Source organism: Monodelphis domestica, chromosome 1, assembly GCF_027887165.1.
Source record: "Monodelphis domestica isolate mMonDom1 chromosome 1, mMonDom1.pri, whole genome shotgun sequence".
NCBI classification, from domain to species: Eukaryota; Metazoa; Chordata; class Mammalia; order Didelphimorphia; family Didelphidae; genus Monodelphis; species Monodelphis domestica.
The window spans coordinates 231,769,881-231,797,430 of NC_077227.1; the positions used below are offsets into that span (position 1 = coordinate 231,769,881).

General features: G+C 36.3%; 2 protein-coding genes across 5 annotated transcripts in view; one reads left to right on the forward strand and one right to left on the reverse strand.

The window, feature by feature from the left end:
- Window positions 1–21,075, forward strand: part of AZGP1 (alpha-2-glycoprotein 1, zinc-binding) — a 63,278-nt gene extending 42,203 nt beyond the window's left edge. The window contains exon 4 of the mRNA XM_056810534.1: window positions 20,982–21,075. Within this exon, the coding sequence (XP_056666512.1) occupies window positions 20,982–21,016 (35 nt within the window). The 3' untranslated portion in view covers window positions 21,017–21,075. The remainder of the gene's footprint in view (window positions 1–20,981) is intronic.
- KCNK13 (potassium two pore domain channel subfamily K member 13) overlaps window positions 1–27,550 on the reverse strand; it is a 235,201-nt gene that overhangs the window by 160,274 nt on the left and 47,377 nt on the right. The window lies entirely within an intron of this gene.

The window sequence follows — 27,550 nt, forward strand, 5'->3', positions numbered from 1 at the left end:
CCTAACCCCAGTTGCCTAGTCCTTACTGCTCTTCTGTTTTGCAACAGATACTCCCCATCTATTCTAAGACAGAAGGTAAGAGTTAAAAAAATTATTCTGGGACTTATATCAATTGATGCATAATAAAGTAAGCAGAACCAAGATACATACACACACACACACACACACACACACACACACACACACATGCTCCTGCACACGTGATAACAATATAATGGAAAAGAATGAGGAAGGAAGGAAAGAAAAAGAAAAGAAAAAGAAGAGAAAGAAATGGGGAGAGAAGAGAGGTAGGAAAGAAGGAAAAGAGAAAGGAAGTAATCAAAGGAAGGCAGACAATGAAGGAAATAAGGAAGTAATTCAAGGAAGGAAGGAAATGAAAAAAAATAAAGGGAATAAAAGTGAGAGAAAGGGAGAGGGAGGTAATAAATGCTATGTAATTCTAAAAACCACCTATCCCTGAATAAAGGTTGACAAAATGAGCCTTCATTCCATCATTGAAGAGTTGAAAAACTCTGAGTATGGAAGATTGCATATTATTAGACATGGTTAATATGTGGTTGGTGAGTTTTGCTGAGGTTTTTTTGTTTTTAAATCTTTATTACAAAGCATATCTTGCTGGGTAGGAAAGAAGACAGGAAATCAATGTGGTATAAAAACAAAACATTAGTAAAAATATTTTTTAAAGTTTTTTTCCCCCCTGGGCTCCTAGACTCCAAACCTAATTAAGCATAGATTCACCCATTAGCTCCATTTTGAGGATAATATCCTGCTCTTCCAAATGTAGCCAACATCTGTTTACTTAAGAGACATTGTCATAACTATAGCCCACAGCCAGGGAAGGGGGGGTTCATAATCATAAATAATCAGAAAAGAAAATTAATGTAAAAGTTGCTTCTTTAAAAATTAAAAAAGATGCCACCCACATGATTAAGCAAACAAAAAACCCCTGGACTTCCCCAGAAGACCACAAAATATCTAGGGCATGAAAGCAAATGTTACTTTGAACACCCAAAGAGATTGGAGTCATCTCTTCTTCAGTGACAGGGTGAAAAATACAAACATCATTTTCTACCTCCAATTTATCTTTTTCAAGCCCTTAGTAACTTGTTAATTTAACATTGTACATTCTGGTCTATTAGCCATCTAGCCAACTATTAGCCATCCCTTGATCTCACTCTGTCTCTTCTACATTTAGGCATTTGTTCAGGCTAACTTCCATACCTGGAACACATTCATAATTGCTTCTTGAAAGAAATCCTTCTTTTCTTACAAGATCCAGGTCAGGTACCACCTCTTTCCATGAAGCCGTCCCTGCTCTCAGTAGCTAAAAGTCACCTTTCCCTCTTTATAGTTCCCTAGTTCAACTTCATCTGTATCTCTTTCTCTGCCCTTATCTTATGATACAATGTATTATACATATTTTTATAATAATGATATCAACACTTTCATTAAGGGGAGGAGATTTTTAGCTTTATATCCCTGGTGCATAGCACAGCATTTTAGTATGTTTTCATTTTAATTTCTATAATGCTTACCTTGTGGATCAGTATCAATTCTAAGACAGAAGAATGTCAAGGACTAGTTAGGCAATCAGAGTTAAGTGACTTGCCCAGGGTGATATAGCCAGAAAATGTCTAAGGCCAGACTTGAACCCAAGTCCTTCTGACTCCAGGTCTGTCACTCTATCCACTGTGCTACTTTGTTGCCCACTGGCACAAAACTTTAAGCATCAGAGTATTTTAAAATGTTTGCTTCTTATTGAATAAATTAAGCAACTCTTCTCTATAATAATAGCAAGCTCCTATATACCACTTCAGAGTACACAAAGTGCTTTGCAAATGTTATCTTATTTTATTCTCATGAAACCTTAGGGAATGGATTCTATTATTATCCCTATTTGCTGGTAACAAAACTGAGTCACACAGAGGTTAAGTGACTTGCCCAGGGTCACACACCTGAAACTGGATCTGAGCCCAGATTGTCTTGATTCAAGGTCCAATACTTTAGCCAATGTGCCATCTAGCTTCCTTTCTAGAGTATACCTCCATTCAGCCAAAAATATTATACTACATGAAGGACAAACAGGGTGGTATAATTGATAGAGAGCTGATCTCAAAACCAGGAAGACTTGGGTTCAAGTCAGACATCTAACAAATGATGTGACCCCTGGCAAGTCACTTAAAGGAAGACTCTAGACATGTTCTAAGACTAAAGATTTCAGAAAAGATCCCAATCTCTACTGATGGCGGGAGCTTGCTCACGAGGGAGTTTCCTTTATCAATCAAATCTCACATTCAGTTTTTATCCCTTATATCACATGGTTATACAAAGGAAAGAATATCTCTTAAAAACTCATACTGGACAGTGGCCATGGCACCAAAATATTAATAGTCCCCCTCTAAATGTCCATGTTTTGGAAATACAGAAAAATTGCTTGCATGGCACATTTTATCAGCCACAAAACAATTTAAGAAATCAGTGAACCTTAACCCCTCCCTTCCCTCAGTTATGTGTAGGATAGATATGGACAAAATACCACCCCTAGAGAATGGTCACTATTCAATTGCCTTTAGAAGAGCTTGGCTAAGCAACAGATTTCCCTCATCTCTCTGCCAAGAAATCATAGGGCTCATAAGTCATATTCTTTCATGGAAGCCAATCTACTCTTATCTTTGTTTTCATTTCAAATTAGCCTCTTTGCAGAATTAGTCCCACAGCGTTTGTGTTTTCATAAGAATAAACTGGGTCAGCAGAGGAGAGTTGCCATTCTCTCAAATGAGTCATTAAATCCTTCTTGCTTAACTCTAATGAGCTTTCAAGATGATCTTTAATGCCGAGTCAGGTTTGCAGCTAGGGTCAAAATACTCACAAGCATTTTTTCCAGCCCAAATACATTCACAAGTTCTATTCATACAGTGAATAACAACAATCAAGACCATTATCACAAGAATGGTGTATTACAGAATTTCAGAGGTCAGAAGGACCTTGGAGGCTATCTATAAACCCATTTCTAAAAAAGAATTCTTCCCAAAAATATTCAATAAGGGGCCATCCAGTCTTTGCTTGAAGACTTCCAATAAGGGAGTGCATTCCATCTTGAGGTAACCCCAGGCTACTTTAAAATAACTTTAATTGTTAAAGCATTTTTCTTACATTAAACCTAAATGAAACATCAGTGCATTGCTCCTTGTTCTGCTCTTTGAGGTTAAGTACTCCATGACAGCAATCATATACCTCACTCTTTTCTCTTCCTTTTTTAAAACACTTATCTTCTGTCTTAGAATTTATACTAAGTATTGATTCCAGGGTCGAAGAGTGGTAAGGGGTAGGCAATGGGGGTTAAGTGACTTTCCCAGAGTTATATATCTAGGAAACTATCTTCTATTCTTAAAGCTAAACATCTCCATTCTATTTTAGTCTTCAAATGGAGTGAACGCAAGACCTCTTTCATCATCCTGGATGCCCTCTTCTTGAGCTTTTTAAAGTTATAAATGTCTTGCCTAAATTTTAGAGACTTTTGGTAGAGATGTGAACTAGTACAACTATTTTAAAAAGCAATTTGGTAGTAGGCCCAAAAAAGTTCTCCAACTGTATATACCCCTTAACCCATTGAAATTGCTGCTAGGTCTATGTCCTAAATAAAGAGATCAAAAGAGAGAAAGGACCCACATGTACAAAAATATTTAGAGCAGTTATTTTCATGGCAGTAAAGAATTGGGAACTTAGGGAATGCCTATCAAATAAGGAATAGTTGAACAAGCTATGGTATATGAATGGGATCTAATACTATTGTGCTAAAGGAAATGATGAAGGGGTGTTTTCAGAAAAATCTGGGAAGACTCATATTAAGTGATGCAAAGTGACATCAACAGAGACAAGAGAACAATTTATACAATAATAAGCAGTATTGTAAAGATAGTTAATTGTAAAGGACAATAATTCTGATCCATAAAATGACCCATCACAATTCCAAATTACTCATGATGAAAAATACTGTCCACCTCCAGATAGATAAATGATAGACTCAGAGTACTGATTGAAGAATATTTTTTCTCTTCCTTTTTCTTGCTTTTATTTTCCCCAGAATATGGCCAATGTGGAAATTAGTTTTGCATGATTTCATATTTGTGATGAGTTTTGTATTTCTTGTCTTCTCAGTGGGAGGAGGGAGAGGATTTGAAACAAAAAATAAAATAAAAATGAATTTTTTAAATGGTGCTAAGGTGGGATCAATTCACAACTCCACCAGCAATGCATTAATGTCACAATTTTACCACATCCCCTCCAACATTCATTACTTTCCTTCACTGTCATGTTAGCCAATCTGCTAGGTGTGAGGTGATACCTCAGTTGTTTTGATTTGCATCTCTCTGATTATAAGAGATTTAGAATACTTTTCATGTGCTTATTATGTTTTGATTTCTTTATCTGAAAATTGCCTATTAATGTCTCTTGCCCATTTATCAATTGGGGAATGGCTTGATTTTGTACAATTGATTTAGCTCTTTATAAATTTGAGTAATTAAACCTTTGTCAGTAATGAATGTTGGAGGGGATGTGGCAAAATTGGGACATTAATGCACTGCCAGTGAAGTTGTGAATTGATCCAAACATTCTGGAGGGCAATGTGGAACTATGCCCAAAGGGTGATAAAAGACTGTCTGCCCTTTGATCCAGACATAGCACTGCTGGGTTTATACCCCAAAGAGATAATAAGGAAAAAGACTTGTACAAGAATATTCATAGTCGTGCTCTTTATGGTGGCAAAAAAATGAAAAATGAGGGGATGCCCTTCAATTGGGGAATGGCTGAACAAACTGTGGTATATGTTGGTGATGGAATACTATTGTGCTTAAAGGAATAATGAACTGGAGGAATTCCATGTAAACTGGAATGACCTCCAGGAATTGATGCAGAGTGAAAGGAGCAGAACCAGGAGAACATTGTACACAGAGAATGATACACTGTGGCACAATCAAATGTAATGGACTTCTCTATTAGTAGCAATCCAATGATCCAGAACAATTCAGAGGGATTTATGAGAAAGAACACTATCCACATCCAGAGGAAATATTGTGGGAGCAGAAACACAGAACAAAAACAACTGATTGATGTTATGAGTCAATGGCAATATGATTGGGGATATAGACTCTAAATGAATATCCTAGTGCTAACATCAACAATATGGAAATAGGTTTTGATTAAGGACACATGTAAAACCCAGTGGAATTGTGTGTCAGCTATGGGGAGGAGGGGGAGTGGAGGGAAAGAACATGACTCATAAGCAAGGAAAAATATTCTAAATTGACTAATTAAATACAATTTTCAAAAAATACTAAAATTATATTGTTAAGAACTAAAAATAAAATAAAATAAAATAAAATAAAATAAAATAAAATAAAATAAAATAAAATAAAATAAAATAGTGCTAAGAATTACTCTAGTTGTAGTTTTGCAGATGAAAGCTGGCACCAGTACCTTGTGGATTTTATTTTTTTTTTAAGTTTTAGTTTTTTCGAATTCTCTTTCCCACTTCCCAGTTTAATTCAGGTTCTTCCCTATTTCTTTTTCTGGATCTGTGCTGACTTGTAAAGTAGGAATTTGAGAATGGATTGGAATTCTGTGGTTTGTATTTCAAAGGGACAAGTACTCCTGAGAACAGTTTGGACTATTACTATATTTGAACCATAAGAGGGACGTTAGTCACACTCGTGAGTTTCTAAAGAGACACACAAAACTATGAGAAAGCAAACTTAGAAGAAAGAATAGAAAGGTGATGACTCCAGTCTTTCCAAAGATTTATTCCAAACTTGAAAACTGAACCATTTAATTACATGGAGCAACAACTGGCAGAAGTCAAAAGGAAATTAAAAGAAGAGTAATGCTAAAGAACTTAAAGGAAAAATGAGATGGGCTATCGGTTCTCTACAAGCCTCTTGGAAGAGATGACTCAGAATTAAGTGACTGGCTATACTGATCTCTTCATGAACAGATGGAAGGTCCTATAAAGTCTACGTTTCATCCAACTTATCCTCTCCATATCTGTTAAGTACCTGATATAATATTTTCTTTTCACTTCTTTTATCTAAACCTTTGCTGAACTTGGCTCAGATATAGAGGTCAGGGATTAAACGGAGATAAATAAAAATTTTAGTTAAGAGAAGAAAAGCAAATCTCTGTTTGAATATTGGAAATTTTCTTAACTGGGGCTCTGGGCCACTGTGATTGCATTACTTACATTTAATTTTATGTAAATTCAATAAAACATCAGAGAAGGGGGCCTTTTGGACATAAAGATAGGTGATTATATTATCCCTACACTGAAAAAAGAGCTAATTTTTAAAAATAAGAGTTTTGTTGATTATACCACTAAAAGTTAGAGAGGGAAGGGTGGCAGACAAATTAAAAATTATACCTTAAAACAACCCCCAGAGAGAAAATGGTAAAAGCCTAAGAAGCTTTCAGAATGGATGAGAGAGCAAAAAGGATCAGCTATTAGTCAACCAATTCTATACTTCATAATGACATCCAAAAGTATTAATATTTGTAGGGTTGACTTAAGCAGTAATAGAGATGATAGTCAAGGATTGAGCTGTGTTGTCATTTCTGCACAGCTGTACTCATAAAAAGTCTCTGTGAGTTGGTAAGGAGTCCTGACTTCATTTTACAGAATCAGCAATGATTTTTCACTGTCAAACATTTTTCCCCATCTGGGCTCTTTAAGTGACCAATTTTATAAGATGGCAGCTAATACCAGAAGTTCAGCCTCTAGCTACAGAACAAACCAAAATTAAATGACATAGAAAATTGAAAAAATAACCCCAGATTCATTAACACCAACTGAGATCACTACTCCAACTCTAAGATCATAAATATATTCCATATGGTTTTATTTCAGTGGTCTATACAAATCTATTCTATTTTTGAGTGTCACCAAAGGTTGTTTTATGAAAGGAGATGGTTTGCCTTCTGTGATATGCTGTAAGATACCCATTATTGATATATCAGTCATAAACTAAAACCCTATTGACCTAATTTCTGTTTTAGTCTATCCTAGATCTTTGATTAAATACTCCGAGTGAAATGATATACTCTTCATTAATTCTGATAAAAGCAAATGTTAAACCACTCTAGTACCTTTTAAAAAAACCTTTACCTTCTGTCTTAGAATCAATACTAAGTATCAGTTCCAAGGCAAAAGAGCAGTAAGAGCTAGGCAATTGGAATTAAGTGACTTTCCCGGGATCATACAGCTAGGAAGTATCTGAATCCAAATTTAAACTCTGGACTTTCTATCTCCAGCCTGATTTTCTATCCACTAAGTAACCAAGCTGCCCCTATAATATCCTTTCTAGAGAGTCCTTACTGGGAGTAGAATGGATCCTCACTGAATATAGTATTCATTTTCCAGTGTATGTTCCTCTCTGGAAAGTGACATAACAGTGTCCAGGTCTAGCTCCCTCTTGAGCCCATATTTGACTCTTTTTTCTGTTACCTTGGGGAATAGTTCTTGAAACTGCTTCTGACTTTAACTGCTTTTTTGTATTAGTGTTTACCTAAAATATATGACTCCTTGCCCATATTAACAAAAAAAAGAGAAAGGGGAGATTAATGAATTGGACATTCAACTAAAAAAACTAGAAAAATTAAAAATTAAAAACCCTCAGATAAAGATGAAATTGAAAATCCTAAAAATCAAAGGAGAAATTAATAAAATTGAAAGTAAAAGAACTATTAACCTAAAAAATAAGACTAGGCGCTGGTATTTTGAAAAAAATAATAAAGTATTGGTTAATCTAATTAAGAAAAAGAAAGAAGAGAATGAAATTAATAGTATCATGAAGGAAGAGAGTGATCTCACCTCTAATGAAGAAGAAATTAAGGCAATTAATTATTAAGAGTTATTTTGCCCAAATATATGGCAATAAATATGGTAATCTAGGTGAAATGGTCAAATATTTACAAAAATCTAAATTGCCTAGATTAACAGAAGAGGAAATAGAATACTTAAATCATCCCATATCAGAAAAAGAATTTAAACAAGCCATCAATGAACTCCCTAAGAAAAAATCACCAGGGCCAGATGGATTCACAAGTGAATTCTATCAAATATTTAAGATCAATTAATCCCAATACTATACAAAGTATTTGACAAAATAGGTAAAGACGGAGTCTTACCAAATTCTTTTTATGATACAAAGATGATACTGATTCCTAAGTCAGAAAGACCAAAAACAGAGAAGGAAAACTATAGGCCACTATCGTTAATGAATCTGGATGCAAAAATATTTAATAAAAACTAGCTAAAAGGCTATATATAGCAAGTCATCACAAAGATTATTCACTATCACCTGGTGGTATTTATACCAGAAATGCAAGGATGGTTTAATATTAGGAAAACCATCCATATAATTGACCATATCAACAACCAAACTAATAGAAATCACATGATTATCTCAATAGATGTAGAAAAAGCCTTTGACAAAATACAACTCATTCCTATTGAAAACACTAGAAATTATAGAAATAAAAGGACTTTTCCTCAAAATAACGAACAGTATTTATTTAAAATCATCAGCAAGTATCATCTACAATGGAGATGTTAGATGCCTTCCCAATAAGATCAGGTGTGAAGCAAGGATGAGCATTATCACCACTATTTAATACCATACTAGAAATGCTAGCAGTAGCAATTTGAGATGAAAAAGAAATTGAAGAAATCAAAGTAAGCAGTGAGGAAACTAAACTATCACTCTTTGCAGATGATATATTGGTATACCTAGAGAATCCAGGAAAAATCACTAAAAATCTAGTAGAAATAATCAATAACTTTAGCAAAGTTGCAGAGTACAAAATAAACCCATATCATCAGCATTCCTATATGTTTCCAACAAAATCCAGCAGCAAGAATTAGAAAGAGAAACTCCATTTAAAATCACTCTAAACAAGATAAAATATCTAGGAATCTACTTGCCAAGATAAATTCAGGAATTATATGAACATAACTACAAAACACTTTTCACACAAATAAAACTAGATCCAAACAATTGCTCATGGGTAGGACAAACTAATATAATAAAAATGACAATCGTACCTAAATTAATTTACATATTCAGTGCTATACCTATCAAACTACCAAAACCCTTTTTTTTAATTAGAAAAAATTATTACAAAGTTCATCTGGAAGAACAAAAGATCAAGAATATCAAGGGAACTAATGAAAAAAATGCAAAGAATGGAGGCTTAGCATTACCAGATCTCAAACTATACTATAAAGCAGTTGTCATCAAAACAATATGATACTGACTTAGAGATAGAAGGGTGGATTAGTAGAATAGACTTAGGGTAAATGACAATAGCAAGACAGTGTTCAATAAATCCAAAGATCCCAGCTTTGGGGACAAGAACTCACTATTTAACAAAAACTGCTGGAAGATCTGGAAAACAGTATGGGAAAAATTAGGTCTAGATCAACATCTTACACCCTCTACCAAGATTACTTTAAAATGTGTAAATGACTTAAACATAAACAAATTAGATGAACATAAAATAGTATCCCTATCAGATCTATGGGAAAGGAAGGAATTTAAGACCAAGCAGGAGGTAGAGAACATTACAAAAATTAAAATGAATAAATTTGATTATATAAAAATTTAAAGCTTCTGTACAAACAAAACCAATGCAACCAAAGTTAGAAGGGAAGGAACAAATTGAGGGAAAAAATCTTTATAATAGAAACCTCTGACAAAGGTCTAATTTCTCAAATTAATAATGATTTAAGTCAATTGAACAAAAAATCAAGCTATTCCCCAATTGACAAATGGTCAAGGGGCATGAATAGGCAGTTTTCAGATAAAGAAATCAAAACCATCAATAAGCACATAAAAAAGTGTTTTCAATCTCTCATAATTAGAGAAATGCAAATCAAAATAATTCTGAGGTACCACTTCACACCTAGCAGATTGGCCAATATGACAGTAAAGGAAAATAATAAATGTTGGAGGGGTTCTGACAAAATTGGGACACTAATGCATTGCTGGTAGAGTTGTGAATTAATCCATCCATTCTGAAAGACGATTTGGAATTATGTGGAAATGGCTTTAAAAGAATACATAGGGGTCAAGATGGAGGCTTAGAGAAAGCTAAAGTTCAGATCTCCTGAAACCCTTCCTTACCGATCTCAAACCGAATGCTCCTAGGGCACTGAAATTTAAAATGATCAACAGCATAGACCTCGGGAATCCTCCTCCTGGACCTGGATCAAAAGGTACGGCCCCCCCAAAAGCCAGAACCCGAGATTACTCGGACCTAAGGGGTAGGCAGAAGGAAGGTCCCAGGTCCCACCCACCCCCCCAACCCAGAACACTGAGTCCGAGGCAGCAGCGGGAACTTAAGAGCCAGCAAAAGGACCCCAGGGCCGGCTATTCTGAAGGCTGCTTCCTGAAAACAACCTGACCCAGTCAAGGGGGCACCCAGACAGCAGGGAAACAGAGAGATGGGGGGGGAGCTTGTAACCCCCTGGCTGGATCCTTCCATCCGAGTTTCAGGTCCCTGCCTCAGGGCACACTCAATTCAACCCAGGGAAAGCTAATCTTCTTATCAGGAGCCCTCGCCCCAGAGCTCCGGGAAGCCGCAGCCACTCCCCCTCAGAGAGAAGGGTCTTCGGAAACAACAGTAACCCTCAGGGCTGGCAAAAGGACCCCAGGGCCGGCTATTCTGAAAGCCGCTTCCTGAAAACAACCTGATCCAGTCGAGGGGGCACCCAGACAGCAGGGAAACAGGGAGAGACAGGGGAGCTTGTAACCCCCTGGCTGGATCCCTCCATCCGAGTCTCAGGGAAGTCCCTGCCTCAAGGCAAACTCAGTTCAACCCAGGGAAAGCTAATCTTAATCAGGAGCCCTTGGAGCTCCAGGAAGCCAGGGTCCCTTCCCCTCAAAGAGCAGGCTCATCTGGCTGGCTAAGGCACAGAAACAAGGGCCAAGCCAGGCTTAGAGCGTGGAAGTAAGGCAACGGAGAAACATCCAGAGGGAACCAAGTAGAGCAGTAACAGGGACACACCAGCAATTCCTGGCTTCCCCGGGAAGACAGAACAACAACTTCATAGAAAGGATAATCTGCCTGGGGCTAAGACCTCTGAACACCAGACAGAGATAAGAAAAGTTAATCCTCCCCACTCACATAGAGATGGCAAACTACACTGAAGCACAAAAGCCCCCAAATTAAAAAAAAAAAAAACAAGAAGAAGGGGGCAACTTTGGACACATTTTATGGAGCAAAAATACAAAACACAGAGGAGACAGAAGAGGAAACACAAGCAAATGCTCCGAAACCTTCCAAAGGAAATGGAAACTCTCCACAAACCCATGAAGAATTTGAATCAGAAATGACCAACAAGATGGAAGCCTTCTGGGAGGAAAAGTGGGAAATAATGCAAAAGAAATTCACGCATCTACAAAACCAGTTTGACCAAAGTGAAAAGGAAAACCAGGCCTTAAAACAAGAACTAATAAAGTAAAACCAAAAGACCAAGAAATTAGAAGAGAACATAAATTATCTCACTGACAAGGTGACAGATATGGAAAATAGAGGGAGAAGAGATAATTTAAGAATAATTGGACTTCCAGAAAAGCCAGAAATAAACAGCAAACTCGACATCGTAATACAAGATATAATTAAAGAAAATTGCCCAGAGATTCTAGAACAAGGGGGCAATACAGCCACTGACAGAGCTCACAGAACACCCTCTACACTAAGTCCCCAAAAGACAACTCCCAAGAATGTAATTGCCAAATTCCAAAGCTTTCAAACAAAAGAAAAAATCCTACAAGAAGCCAGAAAAAGACAATTTAGATATAAAGGAATGCCAATCAGGGTCACACAAGACCTTGCAAGTTCCACTCTGAATGATCGTAAGGCATGGAACATGATTTTCAGAAAGGCAAGAGAGCTGGGTCTTCAACCAAGAATAAGCTGTCCAGCAAAACTGACTATATACTTCCAAGGGAAAGTATGAGCATTCAACAAAATAGAAGATTTCCAAGTTTTTGCAAAGAAAAGACCAGAGCTCTGTGGAAAGTTTGATATCGAAAAACAAAGAGCATGGAATACCTGAAAAGGTAAATATGAATGAAAGGGAAAAGGAGAAAAATGTTATCTTTTCCTTTTACTCAAACTCTTTTCTATAAGGACTACATTTATAACAATCTATGTATACTAACATGTGGGGGGAAAGTAATGTGTAAATAGGGGGAAAAGAAAGACCAAATAGAATAATTTTTCTCACACAAAGATTCACATGGGAAGGGGAGGGGAAGAAAACTCTTATAAGAAGGAGAGGAAGAGAGTTTTTACTTAAACCTTACTCTCAGGGAAATCAACTCTGAGAGGGAAGAACATCCAGATCCATTGGGATCTTGAATTCTATCTTACCCAATAAGGGTAGGGAGAAGGGAAAACCAAGGGGGGAAGAAGGAGGAGAGGGAAAACAAAAGGGGAGGGAAAGAGAGGGGGTAGGGGGAGGGAACAAAAGGGGAGGGACTAAAAAGGGAAACATATCAAGGGAGGGGATAAGGGGGACTGATTTAAAGTAAATCACTGGACTAAAAAGTAGAGCCATAGAAAAAAAGGTTAGAATTAGGGAAGGTTATCAAAATGCCAGGGAGTCCACAAATGACAGTCATAACTTTGAATGTGAATGGGATGAACTCACCCATAAAATGTAGACGAATAGCAGAATGGATTAGAATCCAAAACCCTACCATATGTTGTCTTCAAGAAACACACATGAATAAGCACATGAAGAAGTGTTCTAAATCTCTTATAATCAGAGAGATGAAAATCAAAACAACTCTGAGGTATCACCTCACACCTAGCAGATTGGCTAACATAACAGCAAAGGAAAGTAATGAATGCTGGAGGGGATGTGGCAAAGTAGGGACATTAATTCATTGCTGGTGGAGTTGTGAACTGATCCAACCATTCTGGAGGGCAATTTGGAACTATGCCCAAAGGGCGACAAAAGAATGTCTACCCTTTGATCCAGCCATAGCACTGCTGGCTCTGTACCCCAAAGAGATAATGGACAAAAAGATTTGTACAAAAATATTCATAGCTGTGCTCTTTGTGATGGCCAAAAATTGGAAAATGAGGGGATGCCCATCAATTGGGGAATGGCTGAACAAATTGTGGTATATGTTGGTTGGAATACTATTGTGCTAAAAGGAATAATAAAGTGGAGGAGTTCCATGGAGACTGGAACAACCTCCAGGAAGTGATGCAGAGAGAGAGGAGCAGAACCAGGAGAACATTGTACACAGAGACTAATACACTGTGGTATAATCGAACATAATGGACTTCTCCATTAGTGGCGCTGTAATGTCCCTGAACAATTTGCAGGGATCTAGGAGAAAAAAACACTATTCATAAGCAAAGGATAAACTATGGGAGTGGAAACGCCGAGGAAAAGCAACTGCCTGAATACAGCGGTTGAGGGGACATGACAGAGGAGAGACTCTAAATGAACACTCTAATGCAAATATTATCAACATAGCAATGGGTTCAAATCAAGAAAACATGTAATGCCCAGTGGATTTACGCATCGGCTATGGGGGCGGGGGGGAGGAAAAGAAAATGATCTATGTCTTTAATACATAATGCTTGGAAATGAAAAAAAAAAGAAACACACATGAGGCGGGTTGACATCCACAAGGTCAGAATTAAAGGATGGAGTAAGACCTTCTCGGCCTCAACTAACAGAGAGAAGGCAGGAGTGGTAATCATGATATCTGATGAAGCCAAAGCAAAAATAGACCTGATCAAAAGGGATAGGGAAGGTAATTATATTTTGTTAAAAGGGATTTTAGACAATGAGGAAATATCATTAATCAACATGTATGCACCAAATAATATAGCACCCAAATTCCTAATGGAGAAACTAGGAGAATTGAAGGAAGAAATAGACAGTAAAACCATAGTAGTGGGAGACTTGAACCAACCATTATCAAATTTAGATAAATCAAATCAAAAAATAAATAAGAAAGAGGTAAAAGAAGTGAATGAAATCTTAGAAAAATTAGAATTAATAGACATATGGAGAAAAATAAATAGGGATAAAAAGGAATACACCTTCTTCTCAGCACCACATGGCACATTCACAAAAATTGATCACACATTAGGTCACAGAAACATAGCACACAAATGCAGAAAAGCAGAAATAATAAATGCAGCCTTCTCAGATCACAAGGCAATAAAAATAATGATCAATAATGGTACATGGAAAACCAAATCAAAAACTAACTGGAAATTAAACAATATGATACTCCAAAATTGTTTAGTTAGAGAAGAAATCATAGAAACAATTAATAATTTCATCGAGGAAAATGACAATGGTGAGATATCCTTTCAAACCTTTTGGGATGCAGCCAAAGTGGTAATCAGAGGTAAATTCATATCCCTGAGTGCATATATTAACAAATTAGGGAGAGCAGAGATCAATCAATTGGAAATGCAAATAAAAAAAACTCAAAAGCGATCAAATTAAAAACCCCCAGCAGAAAACCAAACTAGAAATCCTAAAAATTAAGGGAGAAATTAATAAAATCGAAAGTGATAGAACTATTGATTTAATAAATAAGACTAGAAACTGGTCCTTTGAAAAAACAAACAAAATAGACAAAGTACTGGTCAATCTAATTTTAAAAAAAGGAAGGAAGAAAAGCAAATTAACAGCATCAAAGATGAAAAGGGGGACAGCACCTCCAATGAAGAGGAAATTAAGGCAATCATTAAAAATTACTTTGCCCAATTATATGGCAATAAATACACGAATTTAGGTGATATGGATAAATATATACAAAAATACAAACTGCCTAGACTAACAAAAGAAGAAATAGAATTCTTAAATAATCCCATATCAGAAAATGAAATCCAACAAGCCATCAAAGAACTTCCTAAGAAAAAATCCCCAGGGCCTGATGGATTCACCTGTGAATTCTATCAAACATTCAGAGAACAATTAATCCCAATACTATACAAACTATTTGACATAATGAGCAAAGAGGGAATTCTACCAAGCTCCTTTTATGACACAAACATGGTACTGATTCCAAAACCAGTCAGGTCAAAAACAGAGAAAGAAAACTATAGACCAATCTCCCTAATGAATATAGATGCAAAAATCTTAAATAGAATACTAGCAAAAAGAGTCCAGCAAGTGATCAGAAGGGTCATCCACCATGATCAAGTAGGATTTATACCAGGGATGCAGGGCTGGTTCAATATTAGGAAAACCATCCACATAATTGACCACATCAACAAGCAAACCAACAAGAACCACATGATTATCTCAATAGATGCAGAAAAAGCATTTGATAAAATACAACACCCATTCCTATTAAAAACACTAGAAAGCATAGGAATAGAAGGGTTGTTCCTAAAAATAATAAACAGTATATATCTAAAACCATCAGCTAATATCATCTACAATGGGGATAAACTAGATGCATTCCCAATAAGATCAGGAGTGAAACAAGGATGCCCATTATCACCTCTACTATTTGACATTGTACTAGAAACACTAGCAATAGCAATTAGAGAAGAAAAAGAAATTGAAGGCATCAAAATAGGCAAGGAGGAGACCAAGTTATCACTCTTTGCAGATGACATGATGGTCTACTTAAAGAATCCTAGAGATTCAACCAAAAAGGCTAGTGGAAATAATCAACAACTTTAGCAAAGTTGCAAGATACAAAATAAACCCACATAAGTCATCAGCATTTCTATATATCTCCAACACAGCTCAGCAGCAAAAACTAGAAAGAGAAATCCCATTCAAAATCACCTTAGACAAAATAAAATACCTTGGAATCTATCTCCTGAGACAAACACAGGAATTATATGAACACAACTACAAAACACTCTCCACACAACTAAAACTAGACTTGAGCAATTGGAAAAACATTAACTGCTCATGGATAGGACGAGCCAATATAATAAAAATGACCATCCTACCCAAACTTATTTATCTATTTAGTGCCATACCCATTGAACTCTCAAAAAATTTCTTTACTGATTTAGAAAAAATCATAACAAAATTTATCTGGAATAACAAAAGATCAAGGATATCCAGGGAAATAATTAAAAAAAAAACACATATGATGGGGGCCTTGCAATCCCAGACCTTAAACTATATTACAAAGCAGCAGTTATCAAAACAATTTGGTACTGGCTAAGAGACAGAAAGGAAGATCAGTGGAATAGACTGGGGGAAATATACGATAAACCCAAAGATCCCAGCTTTTGGGACAAAAATCCACTATTCGATAAAAACTGCTGGGAAAATTGGAAGACAGTGTGGGAGAGATTAGGAATAGATCAACACCTCACACCCTACACCAAGATAAATTCAAAATGGGTGAATGACTTAAACATAAAGAAGGAAACCATAACTAAATTGGGTAAACACAGAATAGTATACATGTCAGACCTTTGGGAGGGGAAAGACTTTAAAACCAAGCAAGACATAGAAAGAATCACAAAAAGTAAAATAAATAATTTTGACTATATCAAATTAAAAAGCTTTTGTACAAACAAAACCAATGTAACTAAAATCAGAAGGGAAACAATAAATTGGGAAAAAATCTTCATAGAAACCTCTGACAAAGGTTTAATTACCCAAATTTATAAAGACCTAAATCAATTATACAAAAAATCAAGCCATTCTCCAATTGATAAATGGGCAAGGGACATGGATAGGCAGTTCTCAGATAAAGAAATCAAAACTATTAATAAGCACATGAAGAAGTGTTCCAAATCTCTTATAATCAGAGAGATGAAAATCAAAACAACTCTGAGGTATCACCTCACACCTAGCAGATTGGCTAACATGATAGCAAAGGAAAGTAATGAATGGTGGAGGGGATGTGGCAAAGTAGGGACATTAATTCATTGCTGGTGGAGTTGTGAACTGATCCAACCATTCTGGAGGGCAATTTGGAACTATGCCCAAAGGGCGATAAAAGAATGTCTGCCCTTTGATCTAGCCATAGCACTGCTGGGTTTGTACCCCAAAGAGATAATGGACAAAAAGACTTGTACAAAAATATTCATAGCTGAGCTCTTTGTGATGGCCAAAAATTGGAAAACGAGGGGATGCCCATCAATTGGGGAATGGCTGAACAAATTGTGGTATATGTTGGTGATGGAATACTATTGTGCTAAAAGGAATAATAAAGTGGAGCAGTTCCATGGAGACTGGAACAACCTCCAGGAAGTGATGCAGAGCGAAAGGGGCAGAACCAGGAAAAAATTGTACACAGAGACTGATACACTGTGGTATAATCGAATGTAATGGACTTCTCCATTGGTGGTGGTGTAATGTCCCTGAACAATCTGCAGGGATCTAGGAGAAAAAACACTATTCATAAGCAGAGGACAAACTGTGGGAGTAGAAACACCGAGGAAAAGCAACTGACTGACTACAGCGGTTGAGGGGACACGACAGAGGAGAGACTCTAAATGAACACTCTAATGCAAATATTATCAACATGGCAATGGGTTCGAATCAAGAACACATGTGATACCCAGTGGAATCACACGTCGGCTATGGAGGGTGGGGAAAGGAAAGAAAATGATCTTTGTCTTTAACGAATAATGCTTGGAAATGATCAAATAAAATATTATAAAATTAAAAAGAATACATAGCCTTTGATTCAGTAAAACCACTAGTAGGTTTGTATCTCAAAGATATTATAAGGAAAAATACTTGTACAAAAATAATCATAGCCATGCTCTTTGTGGTGGCAAAAAAAATGGAAAATGAAGAGTTGTCCCTCGATCAGGGAATGGCTGAACAAATTGTAGTATCTGTTGGTGACGGAATACTATTGTGCTGTAAGGAATGATGATCTGGTGGATTTTTATATGAACTGGGAGAACCTTAATGAACTGTTGCAGAATGAAATGAGCAGAACCAAGAGAATATTATACATAGAAAGTGAAACATTGTGGAACTATACAATGTAATGGACTTTGCTACCAGTAGCAATGAAACAAGCCAGGACACTCCTGAAGGACTTATGGGAAAGAATGTTAACCACATTGAGAGAAAGAACTATGGGAGTAGAAATGCAAAAGAAAAACATATGACATCATTTATCACCTGTATATATGGGTATGTGACTTGGGGCTTAGGCTTAAAAAGATTGCTGTATTGCAAAAATGAATAATATGGAAATAGGTATCAAGTGATAACTTTTGTACAACCCAGTGGAATTGCTTGTTGGTTCTGGGAAGTGAGGAAGAAGGAGGGAGGAAAGAAAATGAATCATGGAAACATGGGAAAATCTTTTAAAATAAAAAATTAATTAAAAAATTAAATTAAATGTATGACTCTTCTCCCTCTAATGTGTCTCACAATCTCTCAGCATGATTCTCCAGTCTACTGGTTAAGGTATCCTTCTCTGAGTACATCTGCTACATGGCCAGTGTAGGTGGCAGGAGATGAAGGGGGTCTCTTTCTCCATACTCCAGAGAGAATATTTCTCAAGACAAAAGATTCTTCCCCAATTGTTGACTCTTTCTAGACTCTCTGTGACTCCCAAACCGATTATCCAAATGTCTCTGGGGTTTGATTATTTACAGTCCCCTGGCATGTGGCCAAGATATTTGTTTAAAAATGGGCAGGTTTCCTCTAATTCCATCAGAAAAAAAGATGTTCACACTTCATAAAGATACAATATATAGAAGAGACAAGATATTGAAATGTCAACATATTAACACCTAGTTACTTGTAAACTGTATCCTAGGAGAGGGGTCAAATATCTTCTCCTTACAGTATTATTTAACACCTCCCCTTTGGAATATTCCTAGATAATTCTAGCTTTGCTCCTTTGGTTTTTACTCTCTTAACAGCCACAGCACATAAAGTTAGATGTGTTTTAATTCTGTTGTTCTACTGTTTCAGTCATACCCAACTCTTTGTGATCCCATTTGGGATTTTCTCAGTCTAGATACTGGAGTGGTTTGCCATTTCCTTCTCCAGTTCATTTTACAGATGAAGAAACTGAGGCAAACAGGTTTAAGTGACTTGCTCAGGGTCCCACAACTATTAAGTATCTGAGATTGACTTAAACTCGGGTCTCCCTGACTCTAGGCCTGGTGCTCCACCCAGTGCACCACCTAGCTGCCTACATTTTTATACTATGTATTAGTAGGTAGTTTTCATACTATGCTATGTATACTATGTAGTTTTTATCCTATGTACCGTAGGAGAATATACTTATTCATAACAGTGATAGGAAAAACCAGTTTTTAAAATATTCTTTTTGGTACAGTTATTTATATTCAAAAAGGACTTTTGGAAATTTCGTTCTAAGCATTCTATCTTTTCAAAATCATTTCAAACTACATTATTTTTGCCATTGGTTTCATTATTAGATAGCACATCTGTGGAGTTCTCTGTTAGGGGCACATGGTATTGAGAACTAGAAGGAATCTAAGAGATCACCTAGTCTAACATAAGACCTGAGGCCCAGAAAGGTTAAATGATTTGCAGGGATGGAATTCAAAATCAGTTCCTGGGACTTTAAGTTCTTTCCACTGTACCATACTGCCTCCTACTTAAAAGATAAGTAAAATCATGCATATTAAACAACATATTACAAATATTATGCTCATTTTTAAAGTGTCTCTAGAAGGTTCTACAAGTTTTCTATTAATGAATACATTATCTCCCCCCAAATTACAAAGTATATTTAAACATGACAAAACTAAAGACAGATATCTTCTTTCTTAAGTGAATGCTTAACAAATGCTTGTTTGTTGTTCAGTGGTATCTGATTCTTCATGACCCCATTTGGAGTTTTCCTGGCAGAGATACAGGAGTATCATTTCCTTCTTCATTTTACAGATGAAGAAACTGAGGCAAACCAAATTCAGTGACTTACCCAGGGACATACATCTAGGAAATGTCTGAGGCTGGATTTGAACTCATGTCTTCCTGACTCCAAGGCCCAGTGTTCTGTCCACTGAGTCATCTAGCTGCCCACCAAAACTTGTTAACACTGAATAAATGAGATCATTTATTTCATTATGGAAAATAGTCATCACAGCTTCTTTTCAATACAATAAACAAACATTTCACCTTCCTTATGGTCCAAAGATGCCAAAAGACAATTCTCTGACAAGAAAGGAAAGAACTCTTTTCCCAGATTCTGCTATTAGACACAACTGGATCCACCCTATTTTTGAAAGATGGTTTTCTCTATTTTCTGCCAGTGATGTCATTTTAGCCATTGCCATAACCACCTTTTTAATTATTTGTTCCCATCAAACTAAATCATTTCAAATTTTTCTCCTAAGTCTCACAAATCTTTTGCCACAATGGAAACAGTTTCTCTTTGTAACAAACGGAAGCAGCTAACCAACAACTTCCTTTCAGTTGAAAGATATAATAGAGATACAAATAAGATGATTAATTGTTAAAATCTACAAAATATGACAGTAGAGGCATATGCAAGGGTGAGTCAATAAGGAGAATTAATAGGTAACATTAAGTGTAGATTTTTCAATGCCTTCATCCTCTGCAAATTTAAATAACTTCTTGATTTCCATTAGAATTTCAATGAATGTGGGTTCAAGGCTGTGCTCCTGAATTGACCTCTTTGTGCCTCCTGTCCCCAAGGACATGGACAATGGATTAGGTTTTGAGAGAATTATTATTGGCTCATTCTTCTCATCTTCTCAACAGAGTTCATATAGAAACTCTTTGGAACAAGTCACTAGCTGACTATATTTCTTTTATGTTTAATTGAATAGGTAGACAAAATAAATGCTTTTTGTAGCTAAAGAAAAACATTAGGATGCAAAATAACCTTCTGTAAGTTCATTGAAAGCATCCCTCATTTCAGCTTTATAGAAGAAAGGTTAATGGGAACGATATGTACTTTATCATGCTCCAAAATGATTTTTGTTTCTTCCACTAGGTCTTCATGCAGTGAAAGATCTTCATTCAACATAGCTAGGAGATTTTGAGCATTTGGTATTGCAACAAATAAAAAAATATTGTCCTTAATTTTTTATGTATAGTCTTTGAAAATGTTTCCTTTCCGGTACAGTTTATTTTTTCTTTATTTTCTTTTTATTAAATTCTCAGATACACTTTGAGGTTTCTATTTGCAGTACAGAAGGAAGGGAGAAAGGATGCAGCATTTTTATAGTACCTACTATGTGCCAGATGACATCACTTTTCAATTATTAAATCATTTGATCCTCACAATAATCTTGGGAAGGAGGTACTATTAATATGCCCATTTTATATTTGAGGAAACTGAGGCAAATGGAGGTTAAGTGACTTACCTTGGATAACACAACTAGTAAGTGTTTGAGGCTGAATTTGAACTCAGGTCTTCTTGACGACATGTCTAACATTTTTTCCACTATGTCACCTAGCAGTGTCTATGGAAATTTAGACCCTATCAGTTCACAAAAGTTAAGAAGTTTCTAACGTATAAATCTAACCACTAGGCAATATCTCAATAAGTTGTCATTAGGTGCTAACTTTTTACAGCCTTTAATTATGTATTCCATTGTTCTACCATTTCCTTGCATAATCAGAATTCATCATAAAGAATTCTCTCTGATTTCTGGTAGAGACAATCCAGTCCTGAACTGCCATCATAAAATTCTCCATTTCTATTTTTCAAATGCACGGGACTCAGCCATTTGGACAATATTTCTTTGTTACTATATTGTAGAACGGAATCATAAGATAAAAATGAGATAATATTTGTAAAGTGCTTTGTAAATTTTATAGTTATGTGAACTATATAACAAATAATGTTATTTATTAATATTATTATTTTTAATAAAGACAAGACCAAATCACATGATTGGATGATCAATACCATCTCCCCATAGAAATCCAGAAATGAATAGAGTACAAACAATTTAGGGATACTTTTCACTGCCTGATGGAACTATCTGTACTCTGTACCAATACTTATTTCCTTCCTAAGACTAATAGGGACATAGTTACTATCGCATTCTAACACCAGGCAGCATCCTGTTGAGGACAGGATGGGCTTGGGTGTAGGAAGGAGGACCAGCCATGGTGAGTGGATCAAAAGACCTAGTTATCTTAAGAGGCAGGCAGTGAGGCACAAGAATGAAGAGTATAGGAAAGATGACGGTTAGAAGCACTGACCTATGAGCCCAAGCAAGAAAGGTGGAATGAAGTCATTAAGCTAAAGGCTAAGAGGGAGCAAAAGGGAAAGGAGCTCCAACTATGTATCAATCATAGTGCCAAGTTCTTGACATTTGATCCTCATAACTTTCCTGGGAAGAAGCTGTTATTATCCTCATTTTTCAAGCAAGCAGGCTATTAGAGGTTAAGTGACTTGCTCAGGGTCACACAGCTAATAAGTATGTGAGGCTGGATTTGAACTCAGGTCTCCTTGACTCCAGGTCCAATGCTCTAGTCACTGCACCACCATGCTGCCAAAGCAGCTAAATTTTGAGAAGGCCAAAAGCTAGGTCAGAAACCTGGAATAAAACAGGTTGTAAATAGGGCTAGAAAGTTATGGAAAGCCAAAAGTTAGCTGGGATCAAGATTTTCTAGGGGAAAAATTTGAGTGCAAGACTTAATTCATCTAAAGAAGGACAATCAAGATCCTTGTGGAGTTGGCACATTTTTTTGACCCTTAAAAAGACAAAGCTTCCAGAAGCCAGGATTCAGATAGCACCTTAGAAAAGTTTTATATCTTTGGATGAATAGCTGAAAAGATTAAGCATTGTTTGAAGATAGACTTGAGTGTTTGTGCAACTGTTCAAAGAATACAGAATATTCTGTTCCTTTTTCTCTGCCTTATTTTTGTATTATTTCCTTTCATGCACTCTTCCTTTTAACCAAATTGTATCATTTTATGCTCTCTGAATCAATTCTTTACTTTCCTACACTGACTCCTTTCCTCATCCTGTTCTGCCTGCCTAGAAAGTTCTCTTCCCTTCCCTCCCACCCTTGTCTATTGAATTTCTGCCCAGTCTTTTAAAGTCTATATCAAATGCTTCCTGCTCTATTAAGACTTTTTCTTGAAAATAACTGTCATATCCTTTCCTAAGTTTTTTCCTTAGGAGCAGCTAGGTGGTGCAGTGCATAGAGCATAAGTTGTTCAGTCATTTTAAGTTGTATCCAAATCTTTGTAACCCCATTTGGAATTTTCTTGGCAGAGGTATTAAGTAATTTATCATTTCCTTCTCCAGCTCATTTTACAGATTAGGAAAAATGAGGAAACAGGGCCAAGTGATTTGCCCATGGTCACACAGTTAGTAAGCGTCTGAGGCTGGATTTTAACTCCAGGCTTGGCACACTCTCCACTGTGGCTCCCTCCCATAAAATTTAAGACCTGAGTTCAAACTCAGTTTTGGACACTTAACTAGCTGTGTAACCTGGGGCAAAGCACTTAAATTGTCTGCCTCAGTTTTCTAATCTATAAAATGGGAATGATAATAGCACGTACCTCCTGGGTTTGTTGTAAAGATAAAATGTGTTAATAATTGCAAAGTGCTTTGCAAACCTTAATATAAATGCTAGCTATTATTATAATATTATGTTCTTCTAACCATCATTAGATCTTCCTTTGGGTCTTGAAACCCCTTACCATTGTTCCCATTCTTTGGACTGCACCTTGCTTGATAGTATACCTCCTAAAACATGGTAGAGCATACCTATAATCCCTCCTACTAGACAATCTAAGGCTAGTAGGATCCCTTGAGCTAGGAGTTCTGAGCTATATATAGTCTGGCTAACAGCATCCATGAATCCATATTAAAGTCTGGCCTTAATGTGATGAGTAGTTGGGAGCAGAGGTCCACTAGTCAGCATCGATTAAGAACCTAGGAACGTTTGGGGGCAGCCAGATTGCTTACTGGTTGGGAGTTCCTGAGTTCAAATTTGACCTCAGGCATTTCTTAGCTGTGTGACCCTGGACAAGTCTTTTAACCCCCATTCCCTAGCCCTTACCACTCTTCTGCCTTTGAACCAATACATAGTATTTATTCTAAAACAGAAGGTAAGAGTTTATAAAAAAAGAAATCAAGCAGATGAAAGATTCTATGACAGGTAGAAGAGGGATCGAGCCATGAGGGGCAGCTATATTTCCAGAAGGGGCAAAATGGGCAAATCTAGTCACCAAAAAAAATGATTGCCCAGAATTGATGTAGTCCAGTTCAGTATTCAGGACAGAATACAATGGGCCCATCACCTCCTACACCCTGACCCAATGCATTTTTTTTAATTACATTAGCTATTTTGGGTGGCAATAGCACACTGTTGACTCAATTGCATTCAGCCCACTTTACCTCCTGCTCTTTTTCAAATGAATTACTGCCTAATCACACTTCCCATATGCTGTACTTGTTGACATTGATTTTTTTTAATTTAAATTGAAAATGAGATTGAATAGGAATAAGTATCTTCATACTCACTTAGCCAGATCTTTTTGGACCCTGTCATCCAATGTGCTTTTTGCCATTTCTATATTTGGTAAACATGACCACAATGTTTGGAATAGCTGATCACGTTCCCTGAGATCCATATACTACTGACCTTACTGTTCATCACCCAAGATGTCCCATCTCCTGACTCGAGCATCTTCATTGGCTGGCCTCCATGCCTGGGATTCTCTTCCTATTCAATCTCTTCTTCCTGCCCTTCCTGACTTCCTTCAAGTCCCAGGTAAAATTCCACTTTGCACAAAAGGCCTTTCCTATTCCTGCCCCCTTAATGCTAGTGTCTTCTCCATGTCTATTATCTCTAATTTATTTCATACATTGTTTGAATAGAGCCATTTATATGTTTTCTCCCTACCAAAAAACTGAACTCCTTGAAAGCAGGGATGTCTTTTTCTCTCTCTCTTTGTTTCTCCAGTGTTTAGCACAGTGCCTAAAATTTAGTTAGAATTTAATATTTTTTATTAAATAACTGATGCTTCACCATCTAATTAAAAAAAAACATTCCATTTTAGAACAAACATTGTGTATTGGTTCCAGGGCAAAAGAGCGGTAAGGGTTAGGCAATGGGGGTTAAGTGACTTGCCCAGAGTCACATAGCTAGGAAGTGTCTGAGGCCAGATTTGAATCCAGGAAGATGAGTCTGCCTGACTCCAGACCTAGCACTCATTCTATCCACTGTACCACCTAACCTGACCTTGTTAACCTCCTACTAAAATCATAATAATCATGAAGTCAAGAAATGTGGTTTATCTAAATGTGTATATCCCCCAGGATTTATTTAGCTTTGCATATAGTACGTGCCTAAGTGTCTTTTGGTTTTGTTTTATTTTGGTTTTCTTTATTTTTAATAGAATATGGACCTGGAAAGAACCTTAGAGGTCACGTAGTCTGTTATTTTATAGATGGTGAATAAATGAAAGATTAAACAGAATACAAAAAAAATCTAATTACATTTCTTATATGAATTCATTAAATATCATCCCCATTGCACTGAAAATAATTAGAAAATGCTATTTTACTGAGTACAACTAAAGAATTCTTTTAGGTTTCTGGTTATCTTTAGAGTAAAGTGTAATTTCTCTTTGACAACTGTATCATATTTTTGTGCATTGGAGATTTTTTTCTCAGAATGGGCACCAATTGTATAGTATTAAATGAAGCATGGGGGCAGCTAGGTGAAGCAATGGATAGATTCATCTTCCTGAGTTCAAATCTGACCTCAGACATTTAATAGCTGACCAATTCACTTCATCTTGTTGGCCTTAATTTCTCATCTATAAAGTAAGCTGGAACAAGAAATCCCCTATCTTTGCCAAGTAAACTCCAAATGGGATCACAAAGAATTGAACATGACTGGAAGAACTGAACAATAATGAAATATATTCTGGTTTTTTATTTACATTTATTTATTTGTTACATTAAAATACCCAGGTAACACCCTCTCTCCCTCTCCTCCCTTCTTTAGTGAAAGCATGACCTGACAAAAAGATATATTATAGATAAAACTATGTCTTGCTTATTTCTGTTTATCAGTTCTTTCTCTGGAAGTGGACATATACAAGTCAATCTTCAAACAATATTTCTGTTGCTGTATATAAAGTTCTCTTGATTCTGCTCATTTCATTCTTCATAACTTCATGTAGACCTTTCCATGTTTTTTTGTTTGTCATTTCTTACAGCTCAGTGGTTATTCCATCACAATCATATACCAAAATTTGTTTAGTCATTCCCCAATTGATGAGCATCCCTTCAGTTTTCAGTTCTTTGCCATCACAAAGAGAGCTGCTATAAATATTTTAGAACATATAGGTGCTTTTCCGTTTGCACTGATCACCCTAGAAAATAAACCTAATAATGGTATCACTAAGTCAAAAGGTATACACAGTATTAGGGCATTATTCCAGATTGTTCTCCAAAATGGTTGGATCAGTCACAGTTCCACCCACACTGTATTAGTGTCCTCATTTTTCTGCATCCCCTCCAACATTTGTCATTTTGCCCTTTTACCATTTTAGTCAATCTGAGAGGTGTGAGATGATATCTCAGAGTTGTTTTGGTCTATACACTCCAAATATGAGACTTCTATCTGAGAAACTGTCTATAAAATGTCTTTCTGAACTTCCACTTTTCCATCTAATCTTGGTCACATTAGTTTTATTTATATGAACCTTTTTTAATATCACATTTTTTTAAATGTAGTGTAATTCTATAGGGGAAAAAAGCAGTGGCTACAGTCTGAGGTTTGGAGTTCAAATCCTACCTCCAACATTTACTATTTGTGCAACCTTAGATAAGCCATTGAATGTTTCTCAGTCTCAGCTTCTCATCTATAAAACCAGACAGTTAAGACTTTGAGGTCTATGTCTCTGACTCTAAGATCTGAAATCCAAATAGTTCAGAAGCACTTGGCATGTGAAACATTATAAACATAAGCAACATAACCTAAACATTTTAAACACTAGCATTTTTTAAAACCACAAAAGCCACAGGGTAAGGAGACTGTTCACTCAGACTACCTTAAGCACAAACATTCAAAAAATAATATTGCTATTTTGATTCTACAGCTAAAGTAACCTAGAAAAACATCAAGTAATCTAGTCTCTCTTACTTTGTACAATTAAGTGTATGCCAAAGTTAGCTAAGGGAATTATTAGAAAGAGATTCCCAATTTTCCATCCATCCTTTTGTGTTGTAAAATGATGTGCCTTCCAGAGGGAACAGTAGTAAGAAGCAGATATCCTTTAAAAACTCAGTAGAAACTTTTGGAGATGAAAAGATTAAACTTTTTGGTAATTGATCCCCTAGCATTCTGAACATTGCAATGTTAAGCCAATTGGTAACTATAGTTTCCAATGAACAATTCCTCCATACAGTTTCCTGATCTCTTCTTCTGTCTGGATTTTTATGGTGCTAAAGAGAGCTGTCATTTCCCAGAAGGCACTACTAATTACCACATGTAGTATGCAGGATGGTCATCCCTTGGGTTCTAGTCTTCAGGTATTGTGAGTTTAGTTTCTTCTTAAAATTCTACATTCTGGCAAGG